Here is a 16503-nt window from a genome sequence, read left to right as displayed (position 1 = left end):
ATGCCACTAAGATCGACATACATTGTACTCATTGCCATCCTACTCAACTTGGCTTTGAATGCATGTTCTTCAAGATCCAAGAAAGGCAGAAGCATTCAACCGGACCACAGCAACACGAAGTTAGGAGATGATACCTCCGTATCAACCGGTTTGAAGATCGGGCAGAATTTCCAGCCGACTTCACCTCTTAGTGTGGTAGGATTGAGGTTTTATGGATCATTCCCGGGCCAAATTGTGATAGAAAAAAGGCTCTGACATTTCTGTTTGTAGAATTTGCCTCCAGGTCATCATAGGTCGATCCCGGCAATCAAATCTCGGCCGCATGGAAGTAAACTTGATCAGACCCACGGAAACGCCCATTTTTTCTACGAGAATCCGCAAGGTACTTTCCATTCATCCAAATTTTAAATCTCAAAAGGACAGAATATTAAGCTCACGAATGTTTTTCTCTTGAAATGGCTCCTCGTCAATCGTAAAGAGCAAGTCTATCTTTCAAGGCATTTTGGAAAAGTACGTGTCAAAAGATCACCTGAACTTGGAAGCTCCATCGCTGGAATCAGGGGAGGCATCGCAAGGCTATCAAAGGGCTCAGACCATGCAGAGACTATATCTGATCTCCCCAAAGGTGTGAAAATCATCAGAAACCGTGTCGATGTATAGGATCCTGATTGTTTCTCTTCATGTAGACAAAACGGTTTTAGCCAGTGATCTTGCAGAGTCAAGTAAAGACTTGAGGGGCGAGGACAATCCAACTTTGGAGAGAGGTAAGAAGCCCAAATTAGTCAATTTTGTCTATTAACCATGTTTCATCACTTTGAAGAAAATTTCTCATGAAGATATGTATATCATTGTTCTGTACTTTGGAATCCAATCTTCAAGCGGAGTCATTTCGGAAGGAATCCAGCTCAGACCCGGTCCAAACTCGTAAGCGGAATCCTCAGTACCAGAACGAAGAGACTCTCCCTCAACTTTCAAGCCTTTGACAATGATCATTATCGCCATTTTTCAAAAAAATAGCTCCAAGCTCGGCTTCGCTCCCTAGCTTATCATCAAATGACGACCAAGAACTTGCTAAGTTGGGCTTCCTGGAAGCCATCGACGTGCGTTACAAGCCTTTTCTGGAATTGACAGACGATGTTATGCGGAAGAAGCCAAATCCAGGTTTCATAGACAAAGAGTTCGATGAAGATGCGACAGACGGTACAGAAAAACATCAGGCGGCTCTAGAAATCAAAGAACGAGGCCTCACTTTCACAGCATATCTTGCACTTTACTCAGAAAAACGTCTATTCCAGTCAGTAATTGATGGGGAGAGCGAAGTGGAAACCAACCGACTAGTCAGTGAACTTGAAGAACTCAGAAGTATCTATGTCACGGAACTGGAGCGTCACTTGAAGATGGAAGACGGGGTTCACACCAATAGGTTTTTAAGAGACGAGAACCTTCAAGAGCTGGAAAAGGAAGTATCTTCCATACGAAAATCGATTTGGGCATACGATACCATCCCAGCCACGATTGAACATGGAAAAACTCAACGTGAGCTGGTTTGTATTCCCACATAAAACGTATCTGTCTGGCACTCATGGTCACAATCCAACCAACCAAACCTACAATAGCCAATCAAGCTAAGCGTGTTTGGTTTCAAGAAAGTTTGGCGGACGCTATGGGAAGACAGAAGGCTTTGAAGGAGATCGATCAGAGATCGCTGGCGGACATTACAGCAGACGCATACTTGAACGCTGGAAAACCACGATCAAGCATTGTGCTAGAAGCACCCCAGGATGTAACATACGATCAAGTCATAGAACTAGCAAATGAAGCCCAGGACGCGATGCTACACTTCAAATCACTCCCCACAATTCCAGACAACGAGGCGAAACGGCGAGCACACAGACCACGCCAAAAATTTAAGTTGTACATTGAAACATATGCACAGGCACATGGTAATGACTTTGGTCTGTTCATAGATGTGCAAAAGATCTCCAACAGAAGAGAGATTCGAAAGCGTCCATATATTCAAATGTCTTCACTCAAAAGCAAACTAATAATTTGGCTCGATAAAATCAAATCCAAGATTGAAAAACTCAAAAAGCTTTTGTCCAGATTCAAATCAATCTTCAAAAGAAAAAATGAACGAAAGTTTTCTAGTTCAGTTTCACCTGAACCTTTTGCTTCATTTGAGATGGTTTAAAATCATCCTTCAAAATTTTCTATCAACTTCAAATCATTAAGGCGCAGAATTTGAGATTAATCTTTATCATTCACCAAATTGTTGAACTGACAACACAAAAGCTATGTTTGTTCATTCACAGGGTCAATTTGCATTAATTGAATTACTTTTACTGTCTAACTACTTTTCTCTTTGACATGGTGAACTGAGTCATTCATGAAATGGATTTGTCAAATGAATGCAAGGCCTTCAAGAAATTCTTAGAATCAGATAATTAGAATCCAAGTCAACAAAGTGAAGAATGTGATACACTGAAAGTGGATCATGTGAATACAATTAGATCCTGTCTGCGTGACTTGCAGCTTCGTGCCATGTTTGTGAAGTATCCATTATTCCGTTGATTCAAGTCTTTTATTCTATGAGAATTGAGTCTTCTCTCCTCCAGACTTGTGCCTGGACGAGAGAGGAGTCTATATGGGCTAGAGGCCTTACTGAATTCTACAGAAATCAGGAAGGCCAGTTTTTAAGGGGTTTTCCTCTTTTGTATATTCTACGAAAGGTTTTTCTTAACCTTTCTAGAATTCAAAGTGGAATTACCCCTTAGAAAGACGAGTGCGTGTGGAGCCGGAGTCTCCACACGGGGAAAGAGAACTGTAGGATTCTATTTCACCTATGTAGGGAGGGAGGGTTGGACAGAAAATTTTATTTCTTATTTCTTACAATTTTAAATAACTTGTAAGTGGTTGATATCAATATCGGGGAATTGATAACTATTAGAGTTCCTATACTAAGTTGAATCACTGGTAACAGATGGTTACTGTAGTCTCTTGTGAGTTGAATCAAAAAGTCTTAAAAGGTAAGTAACAAAAGAGCAAAAAGGAAAAGGGTACAGAGCCTCCCCTCTATATATCTCAAGGCTTCTTTTTGATCTCTTGACTAGTGACGTAAGACAGCGTCTATCAATTAGGTCATTTTGTCGTAAGTCCGTCACTCCTGGAGGGAACTCGTAGATTCTCTCTTTTGGGATGGATGCTTACACAATGTTCCCTTCTCTTTTAATGTCAATTCCTTGATTGTCATTTCTTTTTGGATCACGCTTACATGGACTAACCCCACATTTCGTGCCTCATGTAAAGACATATCTTCCTCTCTTTGCCTTCTGCCCTAAAACACTCCAATCAAACCCCAACGCCAGCGCAGGACAGCACACTTTTCACCAAGAGGGGAATACCGGGCACCGCAGTGTGGTGCGCAAATCGCGCAATGTGTTAATTGCAAAACCCCATGCGCTGTCAAAATTGCAGTGAAGCGCAGCGCAGTAGTGAATCAATTGCGGGAAGAAAATCAAAATTTGAAAAAGGTGACAAAACAATAAGAAGAAATAATTGTAAGGGCATAAAACAGTATGAAATGCATGTCCTATGGATTATTGGTCACAAGAACAAAAAATTATTAAAGATGATTGACCAAGAAAAACAAGAGAAGGAAAAACTCGAGAGAAAATGTAGGCCAAAAACTAAAGTGTTTCTCCTTTTTTCTTCTTAGTCAAGCTTCTAACAAGATGTTCCACAGCTACCAATACCGTTTCCAGCTCTCCATTTAGAACACAGTGTGGAACAAATTTAAATCTGAATCTCAGTGCTTCTCTTCTCTTATGCACTTATGATTTCTTTTGCTTGATGCATTGTGTTGATGTAACAGTGTTAGATGACATCATTATTTTGAGTGCTTATAAAGTCTTCTTGTTGTTCTCTATTACAACTTGTTTATCATCAAACTCATAAATGATTTCTTCTAGAACCTGGGGTGCGGGTAGGCCATCATGAGCTGACACCTTGAAAAATCTCAAGTGATTTGTTCTTTCAATTGAACACACTTCTGTTTGAGCCATTGACATATGCCAACGGCTTGTGTGAATGTTCTGGAGGTGAGGCCTCAGTGACAATTAAAACAAACAATTGCAGCAGTTGAAAAGATCCTATCAGCTGCACAAGATGTTCCCACACAGGCTAGGAAGTCCCAAGATGGCTTTGGAATCTTTGGGAATTGTTTTTGATTGACATGCATTAGGGGTCGGGCAAAAAACTGACCAACCGGTTTTGCGCCCTTGAGAACTAAATTGAAAACAGCCAAAGATGGACAAAATCAACTGGGTGCAGGTTCCACAGACCCGTTGCTGTGCCAGGTTACCCAAAGAGACAAGTCAGTCTTGGGGTCTGATTTTTCTCCTCCAGCCCCACCAATTGCTCAGCTTGAAGAACTCGGGCAAGTTTTTGCACCTTTCACGGATCTGTAAGAGGTGCAAAAAGGGTGCAAACAGGGTGTTTGCGAGGCTTGTGGTGCCGCAAATTGCTTTCCCTGTAAGAGCTTTTGAACAGTTAAAGCGGTGGTGTGATCACAAGACCAATCATACTGGTCAACATTTTTGGAAAGCGAAAAGATGGATAAAAATGTTTGTTGGTTTTGTGTGGCTTTGATATTACTTGCGAGCCATCTCTTAAGTGTTCCCAAAAATTTGAACTGCGATTGAATAGGGTTTGGAAACCGGTTGGTTGGTTTGTTGCCCAACCCCTATTTAAAAACAAGTCAGCCAAGTAATTGAGAGGAAAAGAAGAAAAATATAACACAGGAAAAAAGAGATGATTTTCCTGTGGGAAGACTGATTATATTTAATGCAGTTTTGGAGCCAAAAGACAGAAATAATGCAGAAAACTGTGTCAAATATGATGGTTTTTCCCCAGGAAAAAACCATCTCTTGTTTCCTGTGATATCAAGGAGAATTAATTATGTACACAGCCATTGTAATATATCAGTTTCACACTTGCAAGGATGCATGCCCAAGAGGTACTGGTCTAGTTCTTCATTTTTGGTCAGAGTATTTGCAGCAGATGTGCTAAACACATTTGTCTTGTCAAATTGATCTATAGCAGCTTTGAATCTGGCCTGAGAATTTGGCTTTGATTCAAATTTCATCTAAGAGAACAAGCATACCAGCTCTTTCACCTATATTTGAAGGTTTCAAATCCACTCCATGACATGATCCTGACTTAAAAACATTGATTCTTTCAGAGTGTTGTTGACAAATTTTCCCAAGGATGGTAATAGCCTAGTAAGAAAGATATATTTTACAAAGATATACTGTATATCTTAGCCAAACAACCTGAAGCTCTTTGTATTTTTCCTTCTAGCAATTTGAGTTAAGGCACTGACAGACCCCCTTTTAGTCAAAGAAAACTGAGAAGCCCAATCAATCTTCTGTGGGCTTTTCACTCAGATCCAATTCAAAACTTTGATTATGTAACAAATGGATTGAATGTGGTTGGGAAGTGTTTTAACCAAGGGCAAAATGCAATGGCGTAGGGAGTTGTGAAATCCAGAAACAAAGGATCATATTTTATTTTTTAATCTTCAAAGATTTGTGTTTCCAAATGGTAAAGAGCTCAGTGTAACAGTATTCAAGCTTTTGATTGTAAACCTATTATATCATCTTCACAATTTTCATAAATCATTTGGCCCACTTCAGATTGCCTTCTTTACTTGACTTGTATCCATCCACAACTTTATCAACAACAAAAATCTTGTGTCCTTTATCATGTTAGCCATAATTTGTTGTTCTTGAGGTAAAAACAATAGTGATACTTTCAAATCATGAGCAATGCCATCAACAATAACACTGCTCACTTTGAAAAGATTGATGAAATACTTCTCAAATACAATAGGATTGGGGGTAGCAAGAGTATTTCCATGTGCTATTTCCGTACTGTTGTCCCTCATGTTTTCATGGCTTCAGACCCCAATTTCATCTACCATTTTTCTAATATTGCTTGCATCACAATTGGTCTGGATAGTGCGTCAGGACACATGGCCTACCGCATTGGTGGTGTTCCGCCTCCTCCCGTGGAAACCCTTTCACAGCCCCCAGCTAATAGGCTCTGGCAGGCCAGAGACTACCAAAACTTCATGAAAGCTTCATGAACGCTTCAGAAATATTTCAAAATTACTTCAACATAATATCATATGAGGTCATTTGCCTGTCATACCACCAAAATCTGATGTCATCATATTACATCATAAATCTGTACACACCTGCTCCTGTATTTGCACATCAAGAATATATAGTCTACAGTTGCTCCAGGCTAGTCACAACAACAGCCTGGCCCTGGGACCCAAATGTTAGGGGGTCCCAGTGATACCCAAAAACATTTTTGCAGGGGTTTTTAAGCAAAAAGACAGACAAAAATGTTTTTTGGTTTTGAGTGGCTTTGGTATTGCTTTTGAGTAATCTCAAAAGCATTCCCAAATTTTTGAACTGCAGCTGAATTGTGTTTTGAAACCGGTTGGTCAAAATTTTGCCCAACCCCTACTGTGGACAGTGTGCGCACAGAGGTCAAAGAATCATCATATAGAGATTCAAAAGTTTACAATTACCAGGTTTTTATTGCTTTTGGTTTATTTCTACATACCACATATATCTGTGTTGACATCCAGTCCGCAAGAAGTCATTTCAATTGAAAACAAGCTTAACTAAGTCCCTCTTTCAATGTGGCCACCTCCTCTCTTGAAGAGGGGCTTATGACTAAAACCCCAGGGGTGGCCTGACAACGGTGAGTCAGCAGCGCTGCTCGTAGCTTCTGCGTAGAGATAACGTAGCTCAATCCGTTAAGTTATCCGATAGCTTAACGGACCCGTTATGAGTTACGCTGCCAGATCCCTGTAACTCGGATTTCTTTCTCGAGTTACGTTAGCAAACCCGGATAACGGGTATTTTTTTTTTTCAGTTACGCATCAGCCACGTAACCCGTTAACGTAACTATGTTGCGCACCAACCCAAACCAGCACAAGGGGGCTGTGTATCACTGACGCTTTTGGACACAATTCACCACCACATGCACCAAATCGATCACAATCGGACGCAAGGGGAACAATGTACAACCTGGTGTTGGATGAAGGTCAGTCCTGCCACCCGTTCCTTCCCACCTTCCTTCTTTTGATTTTCTTTCTCCTCGATATATCTTCACATTTAGAACATTCAACGTTTCTGACGCTTATCTTACACCATTATCATGATCAATCCCATTCGTCATCCATTTGTTGGCATCTTCATACAGATGTTCAACTACTTAAACTTCCAGTTATTCGTCGTTGGGGGTTCAAGTCAACAATCCCAGATCAACTTTACCTCATCAAAAAATCCCGTCGTCTCAGCTACTCCTACTCGACCTCAAAGAACACGAAACCCTGTGACAACACCCGGAATGGTTGCCACCAATCCCGATAGCCGTAGAAGACTCTCAATTGACACATCTCAACCATTCTCCAACAAGCACACAGATCCAGTCCTCACCTCCAACAATTCCGATGACTCACCTCAAGTTGTTAAACCTCCAGCTAAGAAACGAAGAAATACCACCAGTGTTACCATTGATGATTCCGATGACTCACCTCAAGTTGTTACTAAGAAACGAAGAAAGACCAATACCAAAGATGAGGTCAGTAACAGTTACACACTGTTTGGTCAAGACTACTTGTACCAAGTCTCTTTGTACTGATCAAGTCATCCTCCCATCAAAGATATCCTCCGTCCAGGTTACGAAGAAAACTTTGCGCGCCGATTCTGACGATGAAAACAGGAAAGTACGCAAGAGAAAGCATGTTGATCTCGAGGAGGATATGCAGACCGACGCCTTACTAGGGTATTATGGACCACCATTCCATAGTAAAAAAGAGGATGTATGTACAATTATAATAACTAACATGTTATTCTATCTAACTAACATGTTATTCTCTGTCTCTGTAGGACGTAACCAAAAGACCCTTAGGTTACCCATGTCTATGGTGTTCGCGCGATAGAAAACACCCCGTTCGAATCAGTTTCACCAATCCAACCGGAAACCTTAAAGCTCATCGAGATGGCTCTACCCAAACTGGTCGATCATCAACAGGTTGCCCTGGTCGACGTAAAGCTCGTGAAGCCGGACATGTGGTTCCTCCGTCAGTTGCCGAACTTCGAGCTCAAGAAGAAGCCAAAATCAAGAAGACCAACGGTCCTCTCGATTCTTTTGTAACATCAACCAAGGTTTCAAAGTTTGACAACCTCACGTTTAACCAAGGAATGTGTACCTGGCTTCTCAGGCAATCATTGCCTTGGTTAAGGCTTGCGGAGCCTTGGCTCCGAGCATGCGTCCAATATTTGAGACCTGAAGCAAAGCTTTATGGTCGGCATTGGGCAGCACAGGAAGCTAAACGGCTCAACTTATCTCTGAAGGATCAAGTGATCAACGAGTTGAAGGTGAGAACCTTTAGTGTTTTAGTTTCTTTTACGCATAACATTCATCTTATTGATTTTACTTACATCTTTTACTTTGATTGTTTCTCACAGGGCTTGGAATCGAAATTCTGTATGCAACACGACGTTTGGACTTCAAAAGGAAATCGTCATGGTTTCATTTCTGCCACCGTAAACTACATCGATCCTTCTTGGAAGTACATTTCGCGTCACCTTACTATGAAAGTTGTTGCTTGGGAACACCGAGGAGTATGGTTAGCCAAACCCCTGGCTAACGTGTTAATCAAGCACAACCTAGCAGGAAAGATAAGTGTTGCTCTCTTTTTATTATCAGTATGATCATAATTTCATACTGATATAAGTTTGTTATTTGTTACTCGTGCTCACTTGCTTAGCCAGACCACGGACTCTGGCTCAAACAACAAGACGATGGCCCATGAAATGCACCGGCAGTTCATGGACCATTGTCTTGTCGATTCGGACTACTGTTGGGATCCAAATACGATGCACGCATTTTGCTTCTGCCACAAGCTGGCACTTGTGGTAGGAGCTGGATTAGCTGCGCTGGGTCTCAAGACGCCTCCACCTCGCAAAGTCAAGACAGCCTTCCGTGGCCGATTCCCAGACGTGTGCAACGCTCTAGTTGAAGAAGATGAGACGGCTCATGATGGGGATGGGCCAGTCTCCGAAGTCCCCGATGTTTTGAATCCGCCAGGCGATGAAGATGTTCCTTCCGATGTGGAACACGACCTTCAGGACCTGGATGAAGATACCTCAGTGTTAGATCGATTGGATGCCACCTTAGCCGACGCTCCTGTTGATGACGAGGCTGATTGGGATGCCGCAGATAAAGACGACGAAACCAACCCTCTGTGCCACCTCGATGACACAGTTGCACCTACTCACCGAAGGGAGGCTAACAAGCTTCATTACATATTAGAAAAGGTAACATATTTAAATCTCTTACATTTACTACATGATGTGTTGGAATTACTGATTACATTTCCATATTCCTATGTCAGCTCGACTTCGTCATACGGAGAATAACTCGTTCATCCTCCTGGAGGAATGAATACAATCGTATTATGAAAGCACGTGGATTGTCTTTGGGATCTCTGATAGCCGGGTATGGTATCAGATGGAATATCAAGTATATTAGCCGACATAAAGCGTGGCTGGCTCGTGAGGTAGAATGTTTTTTGATTTATCTGAATGTGTTCTGATAAATCAATAACATAACTATTTCATTTCTCTTTTCATTACCTCCAGATTATTGATCAGATATTGAAGGAAGACTTGGCCCGCGTCCATTCAAAGTCTCGACGACCACGCAAGAATGGAAAGCCTCACGGCTATTTCCACGAGATTACAATCAGTCCCTCGGAATGGGCATCAATCGAAGAGCTTAACTCAGAGCTTGAGGTGAGTCACCTTTATGATGTTTTTTCCTCCATCTCTTCTGGCATATTGAAATCACGTCTTCAGCCTTTTTTGACCACCACGAAACAGATGGAAGGCAACATGCCCACCGGGGCCATGGTGATTCCTAAGTATGTCGAGCTTTGACGACGATTACAAGATCGAGAAAAAAAACTATCATCAAACGAAGCACTTTATCCGATGCTTGCGGCTATGATATCAAAACTGCAAGGGTACCTAGATGAAGCCCTGGCTTGCGAAACACTTGTAATGGCGACAATCCTTCACCCAGCTTTTTGACTTAAATTTTTAGAGAGATTTTTCGAAAAGACTTCTTCAACATACATAAATGCTGAAATGACTTTTAACCGATTATTCAAGGAGTATCAGATGCGATCAACTCAAAAGAGACCAAGTAATACACCTTCATATCAATCAGCTCAGGCCTCAAATCCTTCATCGGCAATTTTTGATTTGTATAGCGACAATGAGGAGGATCAGGAGGATCTTGGTGATGACTCCCAAGTCAAGGACTATTTCCAATCAGTTCTTCGGATGAAGGAGCCAGAATACGATTTGGGAAACCCGAATGAGGCTCTTCGCTGGTGGTCGGTGAGTGTTATTTGATTCCACTGGTCCAAATGTCATCTGATTTTTGAATTTAACATTTTAACATCATCTCTTCAGGTTAACCATGGCCGGTTTGCGATCATAGCGCGAATGGCTCATGACTACTTGGCATGTTCAGGCTCATCGGCTGGACCCGAGCGGACCTTCTCGGCAGCCGCAGACATATGTTCTGCAAACAGAGGCGGTCTTACCCCCATAAGCATTGAGCGGTCCGTTTCAACTCACATGTGGCTGGTTGAGAAGGTGCCTCTTGGCAACGAGTTCAGCAAGGTGGTCGAATGTATCAAAGTTAATGATTTCATGTGACCTCTAAATATTTTATTTTCAATTCATGATTTTGTTTCTTTTCACCTTTTTTCTATTACTGTCTTTGTGTTGGTACTTTGTAAGGTTCCTTAGAACCTTCACCGGGAATGCACAAAGAGAGCGCCGTGGAACACACAGCGGGACAGGTTTCTAGAACCCGAGAGACTTATATTTCAAATCAACGGAATACCCAGTATAGGAGACTGGTTCCGAAGGATAAGGGGTGGGAAGTCAGTCCCGAATCGCTCTAACACTCTACAAGCATCAAAAGAAAAGAATGATAACACTAGAAAGAATATGAACGCTTACCTGGTTCCGAAGGATAAGGGGTGGGAAGTCAGTCCCGAATCGCTAAGGAACCAAGCGTAGAATTGAGAACAATAATATATATGAGAAATCATTTTAAGTATAAGTGTTAATATTTAAGTGATTGGTGAGTTATGTCTGTGTAATGACCGTAGGTCTTACATACTTACTATCTTAACCTACTACATGCTATCTTTTGGTGGCAATGATATCATGTCTAGTCAGTGTTTTTCTCGATTTGAAGCTTGGTTAACGCGCTAACTAGCGCTAGCGTAACTGGTGTAGTTAAGCTATCAGTTTGGGATAGCGTTCGAGGTACAAAAAATCTACGCTAAAAAGGATAGCGTAACCTGTAGAGTTACGCTAGTCGTCTGGGAAAATTTCCGATAGCGGATAAAGCTACCCTACAAGTTGCATGCCTCGTAGCGCAGAGTTGCGCTGCTGACTCACCGTTGGGCCTGAGCACAACAGCATTTTCAAGTACTTTTGCTTGAAATTCCATTGTGAAAGCTCCAGACATCTTGTAACCTCACAATAAAATGAACAGAGCTTCTTATAAGCCTTGTACACATGCTTGTGTCACTATTTGCACCACTTTACTTGAGCAAAGTTGCACAGTTGAGTTGTTGAGTTCTTGTGAATGATTAAACTGTTGAACATCACTTGATCTTGGAGTCCAATATCCTCATGTCAACAACTGTTCACATGCTAAAAATGGTACAAGGAGACACAGAAGACCTTGAAGAAGATCTTCTCAATTTCTGGAGAGGTTTCATGATGTTTTGGGCCCTCATGGTGGGTATTCAAGCAAATGTGCTTGAAATTTTTGCTGTGCTCAAGCCAAACTTGGGGTTTTGGTCATAAGCCCCTCTTTGAGAGCGGACATGGCCACAGGAGCTTTTCTGGGTCCTAGTAGGTCCTAGTGAGCCAGTGATCAAAAAGTACAGTTGTTCACAAAAAAACTTGTCACAAATTCACTACTAGATTGCTCGAGTTTTGCTGGCAAGTTTGGATGAGCTTTTAAAAAACGGCTGTAATTACGAGTTTCTATTTGGGTATAGTGTGGGAAATCAATCACTCTGACTGACACTTTTCCACTGCGATATCTGGTGATGGGACAGTGGGTAGTCGGGAGCCCCGTGCTTTGGTTTAGCTTGAACAAGCCCTCTCTGCGCGGCCACGTCCGCGCGCCTCGCAGAGGGGCTTGGGACTAATTGTGAATTCCTAGCACGGAGACTCCACGAGTTAAGTCCACTTATGTAGTTTTTTTCTTTTTCCCGCTTTCCTCACTGATAAAAACAACTTTACCTTGCAGCAAGAGTTGTTCATATTTTTTTTCTACACATCCTCATTGCCTCAGATTGTAGACAAACCATCTGATGTGGCCAGAAATGTGGCTTTAACATTTTTACAACACCCGCCTGTATTGTGGTCTGTTTTCAGTGCTTTTTGTATGCTAGTTTCTGCCTGCGCCGAATTCACCAAATGTTTTGCACATCCTTATGTTTAAATCACGTACGATGCAAATACAGGCTGTACATTCATTTACATATGGGACATAAGAGCTTGAAAACTGAAGTCATGATCAGGGTGATGAAGTAGTGATAACCAGGATATCAAGATGGAAACACATGTAGAACAAAAATACAAACAACTTTTCCTGCAAGGTAAAGTTGTTTTTATCAGTGAAGAAAGCGGGAAAGAGAAAAAAACTACATAAGTGGACTTAACTCGTGGAGTCTCTGTGCCAGGAATTCACAATTAGTCCCAAGCCCCTCTGTGAGGCGCGCGGACATGGCCACACAGGGCTTGTTCAAGCTAATGCTTTGGTTGGGTTTTCGTTCACTCTTGTTTACTCCGTTTGTTGTGAGATCAGTCGGGAGTCACCAAAGGGTTGTGCAACTTTGTAGCGGCTACAGCTACCCACTGCAATAAGGGGTTTCAAGTTCAAGATTTTCCGTATTTTCACGTTTTAAAAACTTGGACGAAGTTGTAAATTTTACGTAAAATATTTTTAAAACAGGAGACCTTTTTACGTCTCCCGTTCCAAAATTAGCATAAATGTACACTTCTAAAAATCATTTGGTCAACGATTTGACCTTTTCAATCATGGTATTGTCCACGTCATCAAAGATGAGATTGGTCAAGAAGGCCATCTGGTCATTCTCTTCAAAGGAAATGTCGCCAAATCTTGGAACAATACGTTCACCGCTTTGATTTGTTTTACGACAGTAATTATTTGACGTGCTTGATTTTTACAAACAGTCAAATTTAAAATCTTACAGTGTTGTATAAAACTTGACCAAATTTTTAAAAAATTGTATAAAAGATTTAAACTTGAAACCCCTTAATTCTGCTACTCTAACCCAAAAAAAATACGCAGCACCCCCCTTTCAGAAACAGTACCCAAACTCTATCTCCATCCGTCTTTGTTGTCAATAACACCCATCCGACTCCTCACCGTCCTTCCAATGCACATTTGATCACAATCACCGCACCAATCCTCCACACCCGGTCAGATTGCTGCTTGTACGGACAGACAACATCTATCCATTGCCTCAGACCCTATGGGAGTTGCTGAAAGGTTAGGGGGAATCAATCCTAATGCATTGATTTTACTCAGTAAACGGATTAGACAGCTTAAACAGATCATATAAAACAAGTTGAAGTTGTAATCAACTAGATTGTAATTAAGCTGAACTACAAAAGTGATTTTCTTGAAATGTTGACGCTGCAAAGCTCTTATATACTGACCTTGCTTATGACATGGAAACTATTTTGATCAAACGAGCCTCAAAAAATATAAGTTTAAGGTGATTGATTCAATCTTGTCAATGAGACTTTTGGTGCCATAAAAGCTATTCAAAGGATACATATGATCTTTGTGAACTCAGTTGGCAATGTGAACATAATTTGAGTGAATGGGCATGGGATGTATAACATCAGTGAAGCAAGTTTTATCGTTCCAAGGCTTCCGCTTGTAATGGGAAATGTGATGTTCTCATTTTCAGTTTGAACGGGTGGAGCACTGGTGACTCGTGAGCGGCCAAACAAAAAGCTTGGGAAGGCTCAATACGGATTTGTTTGTGGATGGTTGCTGAATAAAGAGTCTGCGTACGCTGTACACTGGTGTAGGTCTCACGGTTGGACTATTCCGATGCCTGCGTGTCAGAAAGGGGTGCGTAGTGGATAGTAGCTGCTACCCAAGTAGCAGCTACTTCAGCTGCACAAGCCTTCGAGTATTCTGGATCAGTCAAATGAGGCGAAAACTCATTACCAATCACTTATCTTAGAAAGTTATGCAGCAGTCGATGGCGTGCTATAGATCACTTTTTGGCTCAGTGTGATATCGATTGATCACTGAACTTGAAGCTCATCTTCATGCTTTACGATAAGACTCACTCAATCCTCCTTTCCTTCTCTTTCCTTCTATTGCTTTGCTCTGTTTGCATTTGCGATTTCTTTAGACTACCGTCTCAGAATCCGTAATTACTTTGCGAACTTCACCCTCCAAATCTCCTGCACACAGCTATTTAATAATTTCAAGTTTCTTATCTCTACATCCATCGTTCTGGTCAAATTCCTTTCGAAGCTTAGAACGAGGATATATTGGTTTTTAGTGGTTACACAGTCTCCAAAACCCACTCAGTAGCAATATGGCACAACTCACAGTGACCACCTTCAAGCATGTCCGTCGCATCCTTCTTGGCATTCCACTTGACGGAGAGCCGAGCGACCGAGATCGACGGATACAGGCATTGAGATCATCGGCGCCTGCACTTGAACCTTTCATCGAACCGGACCCTCGTGAATTTCCCCTCCTCTCAGCAGGGATGGTATTCGATTGGATGCGTTCCTTTTTCCCATTTTCCAGTTGGTTGTTCAAGTATCAACGTGATTGGATCATAGGTGATCTAGTAGCTGGTCTTACTGTCGGAATAGTAGTCATTCCGCAAGGAATGGCTTATGCAAAACTAGCGGAACTTCCTGTCGAATTTGGACTCTACGGCTCATTCATGGGTGTTCTGATCTACTGGTGAGAAAAAAGATCACAATAATCATCATCATGTGTTCAATAGTTGGAAGAAGCACATATTGATGCTGATAAGCTCTCACTTACCTAGGATGTTTGCAACCTCCAAGGATATCACCATCGGTCCTGTGGCTGTCATGAGTTCACTGATGGGTGAAATCGTACGACAAGCTGCAGTAACCTCACCGAACATACCTGGTCACGTCATGGCTTCTTCACTCGCCTTGATATCGGGTTGCATCATTTTCACCTTAGGTTTGTTGAGGCTTGGCTTTGTGGTAGATTTTGTATGTATGTTTTTCATTGGAAGTATTTATGATCTGAGCTCATCTGTCTTGCTTCTTCAGATCCCACTTCCGGCCATCGCGGCCTTTTTGACAAGCTCTGCCATCAGCATCATCGCAGGACAAGTGCCAACAATGCTCGGAATCTCTCGCCGATTAGACACTCACGCTGCAACCTATCGAATCATAATCAATACCTTGAAGCAACTACCACATACGACCACTGAAGCAGCTGTCGGCATAACCGCGCTGGCTTTCTTATATGCAATCAAATTTGGGCTTCCGCCTATATGTCGACTTGGAGGGATGGGCCGAAAGAGCACAGATGTACTGGTAGCAATGCGTTCGATATTCGTGCTGTTGGTCTACACTCTCATAGCCTACCTAGTCACCCGTCATCACAAAGCCGCACCACCGATTGCCATCCTAGGTCATATCCCACGCGGTCTCACCACCGTCGGTCCACCTCGGCTTGACAAAGAAGTCATCAAAACCTATGCATCTCATCTGCCTGCTGTGTTGATTGTCCTAGTCATAGAACATATCTCGATAGCCAAATCCTTTGCTCGGATCAACCATTACACCATCTCACCCTCACAGGAGTTGATTGCCATCGGGATTTCTAACATCTTTGGGTATGGCAACTCAATCCGAAAACTACCTGTTGACCTGCAGTCCTCTATACTGACCAAAGACTCAGCGCACTCTATTCAATAGACCTTTTGTGGGTGCTTATCCAGTCACTGGATCCTTTTCGCGTACAGCCCTCAAATCCAAAGCTGGAGTTCGAACTCCACTTGCCGGAATCGTCACCGCATCTCTTGTGCTACTTGCTATCTATGAGCTCACAGGCGTATTTTATTATATACCAAATGCAGCCATCAGTGCAGTCATCGTTCACGCTGTATGGGATTTGATCGTTTGGCCTCCCACGGCTTATCAGACAATCTGGAGGATCTCCTCCTGGGATGGATTTTTGTTCATTGTTGGAGTCTTCGTTGCAATCTTCACCTCTCTCGGTTGGTTCAATCATCAACATGCTCTATATCTTTATTCACCTACCTTCTGA

At 42.1% G+C, this 16503-nt stretch overlaps 2 protein-coding genes across 2 annotated transcripts; both read left to right on the top strand.

Moving 5' to 3' along the window:
- MELLADRAFT_111843 (uncharacterized protein) lies at positions 1-2191 on the top strand (the record flags this gene model as incomplete). Its single annotated transcript, XM_007416243.1, has 6 exons — positions 1-195; positions 271-382; positions 419-625; positions 687-764; positions 1018-1536; positions 1617-2191. The coding sequence occupies 6 exons, from the start codon at positions 1-3 to the stop codon at positions 2189-2191; spliced, it is 1686 nt and encodes a 561-aa protein (XP_007416305.1).
- A 12759-nt stretch (positions 2192-14950) lies between these two features.
- Positions 14951-16503, top strand: MELLADRAFT_39732 (uncharacterized protein; the record flags this gene model as incomplete). Its single annotated transcript, XM_007416244.1, has 4 exons — positions 14951-15153; positions 15242-15437; positions 15498-16069; positions 16152-16503. The coding sequence occupies 4 exons, from the start codon at positions 14951-14953 to the stop codon at positions 16501-16503; spliced, it is 1323 nt and encodes a 440-aa protein (XP_007416306.1).

The sequence above is a fragment of the Melampsora larici-populina genome (genome assembly GCF_000204055.1).
Source record: "Melampsora larici-populina 98AG31 unplaced genomic scaffold MELLAscaffold_58, whole genome shotgun sequence".
Lineage (NCBI taxonomy): Eukaryota > Fungi > Basidiomycota > Pucciniomycetes > Pucciniales > Melampsoraceae > Melampsora > Melampsora laricis-populina.
This window is presented reverse-complemented; position numbering and strand designations above follow the sequence as displayed.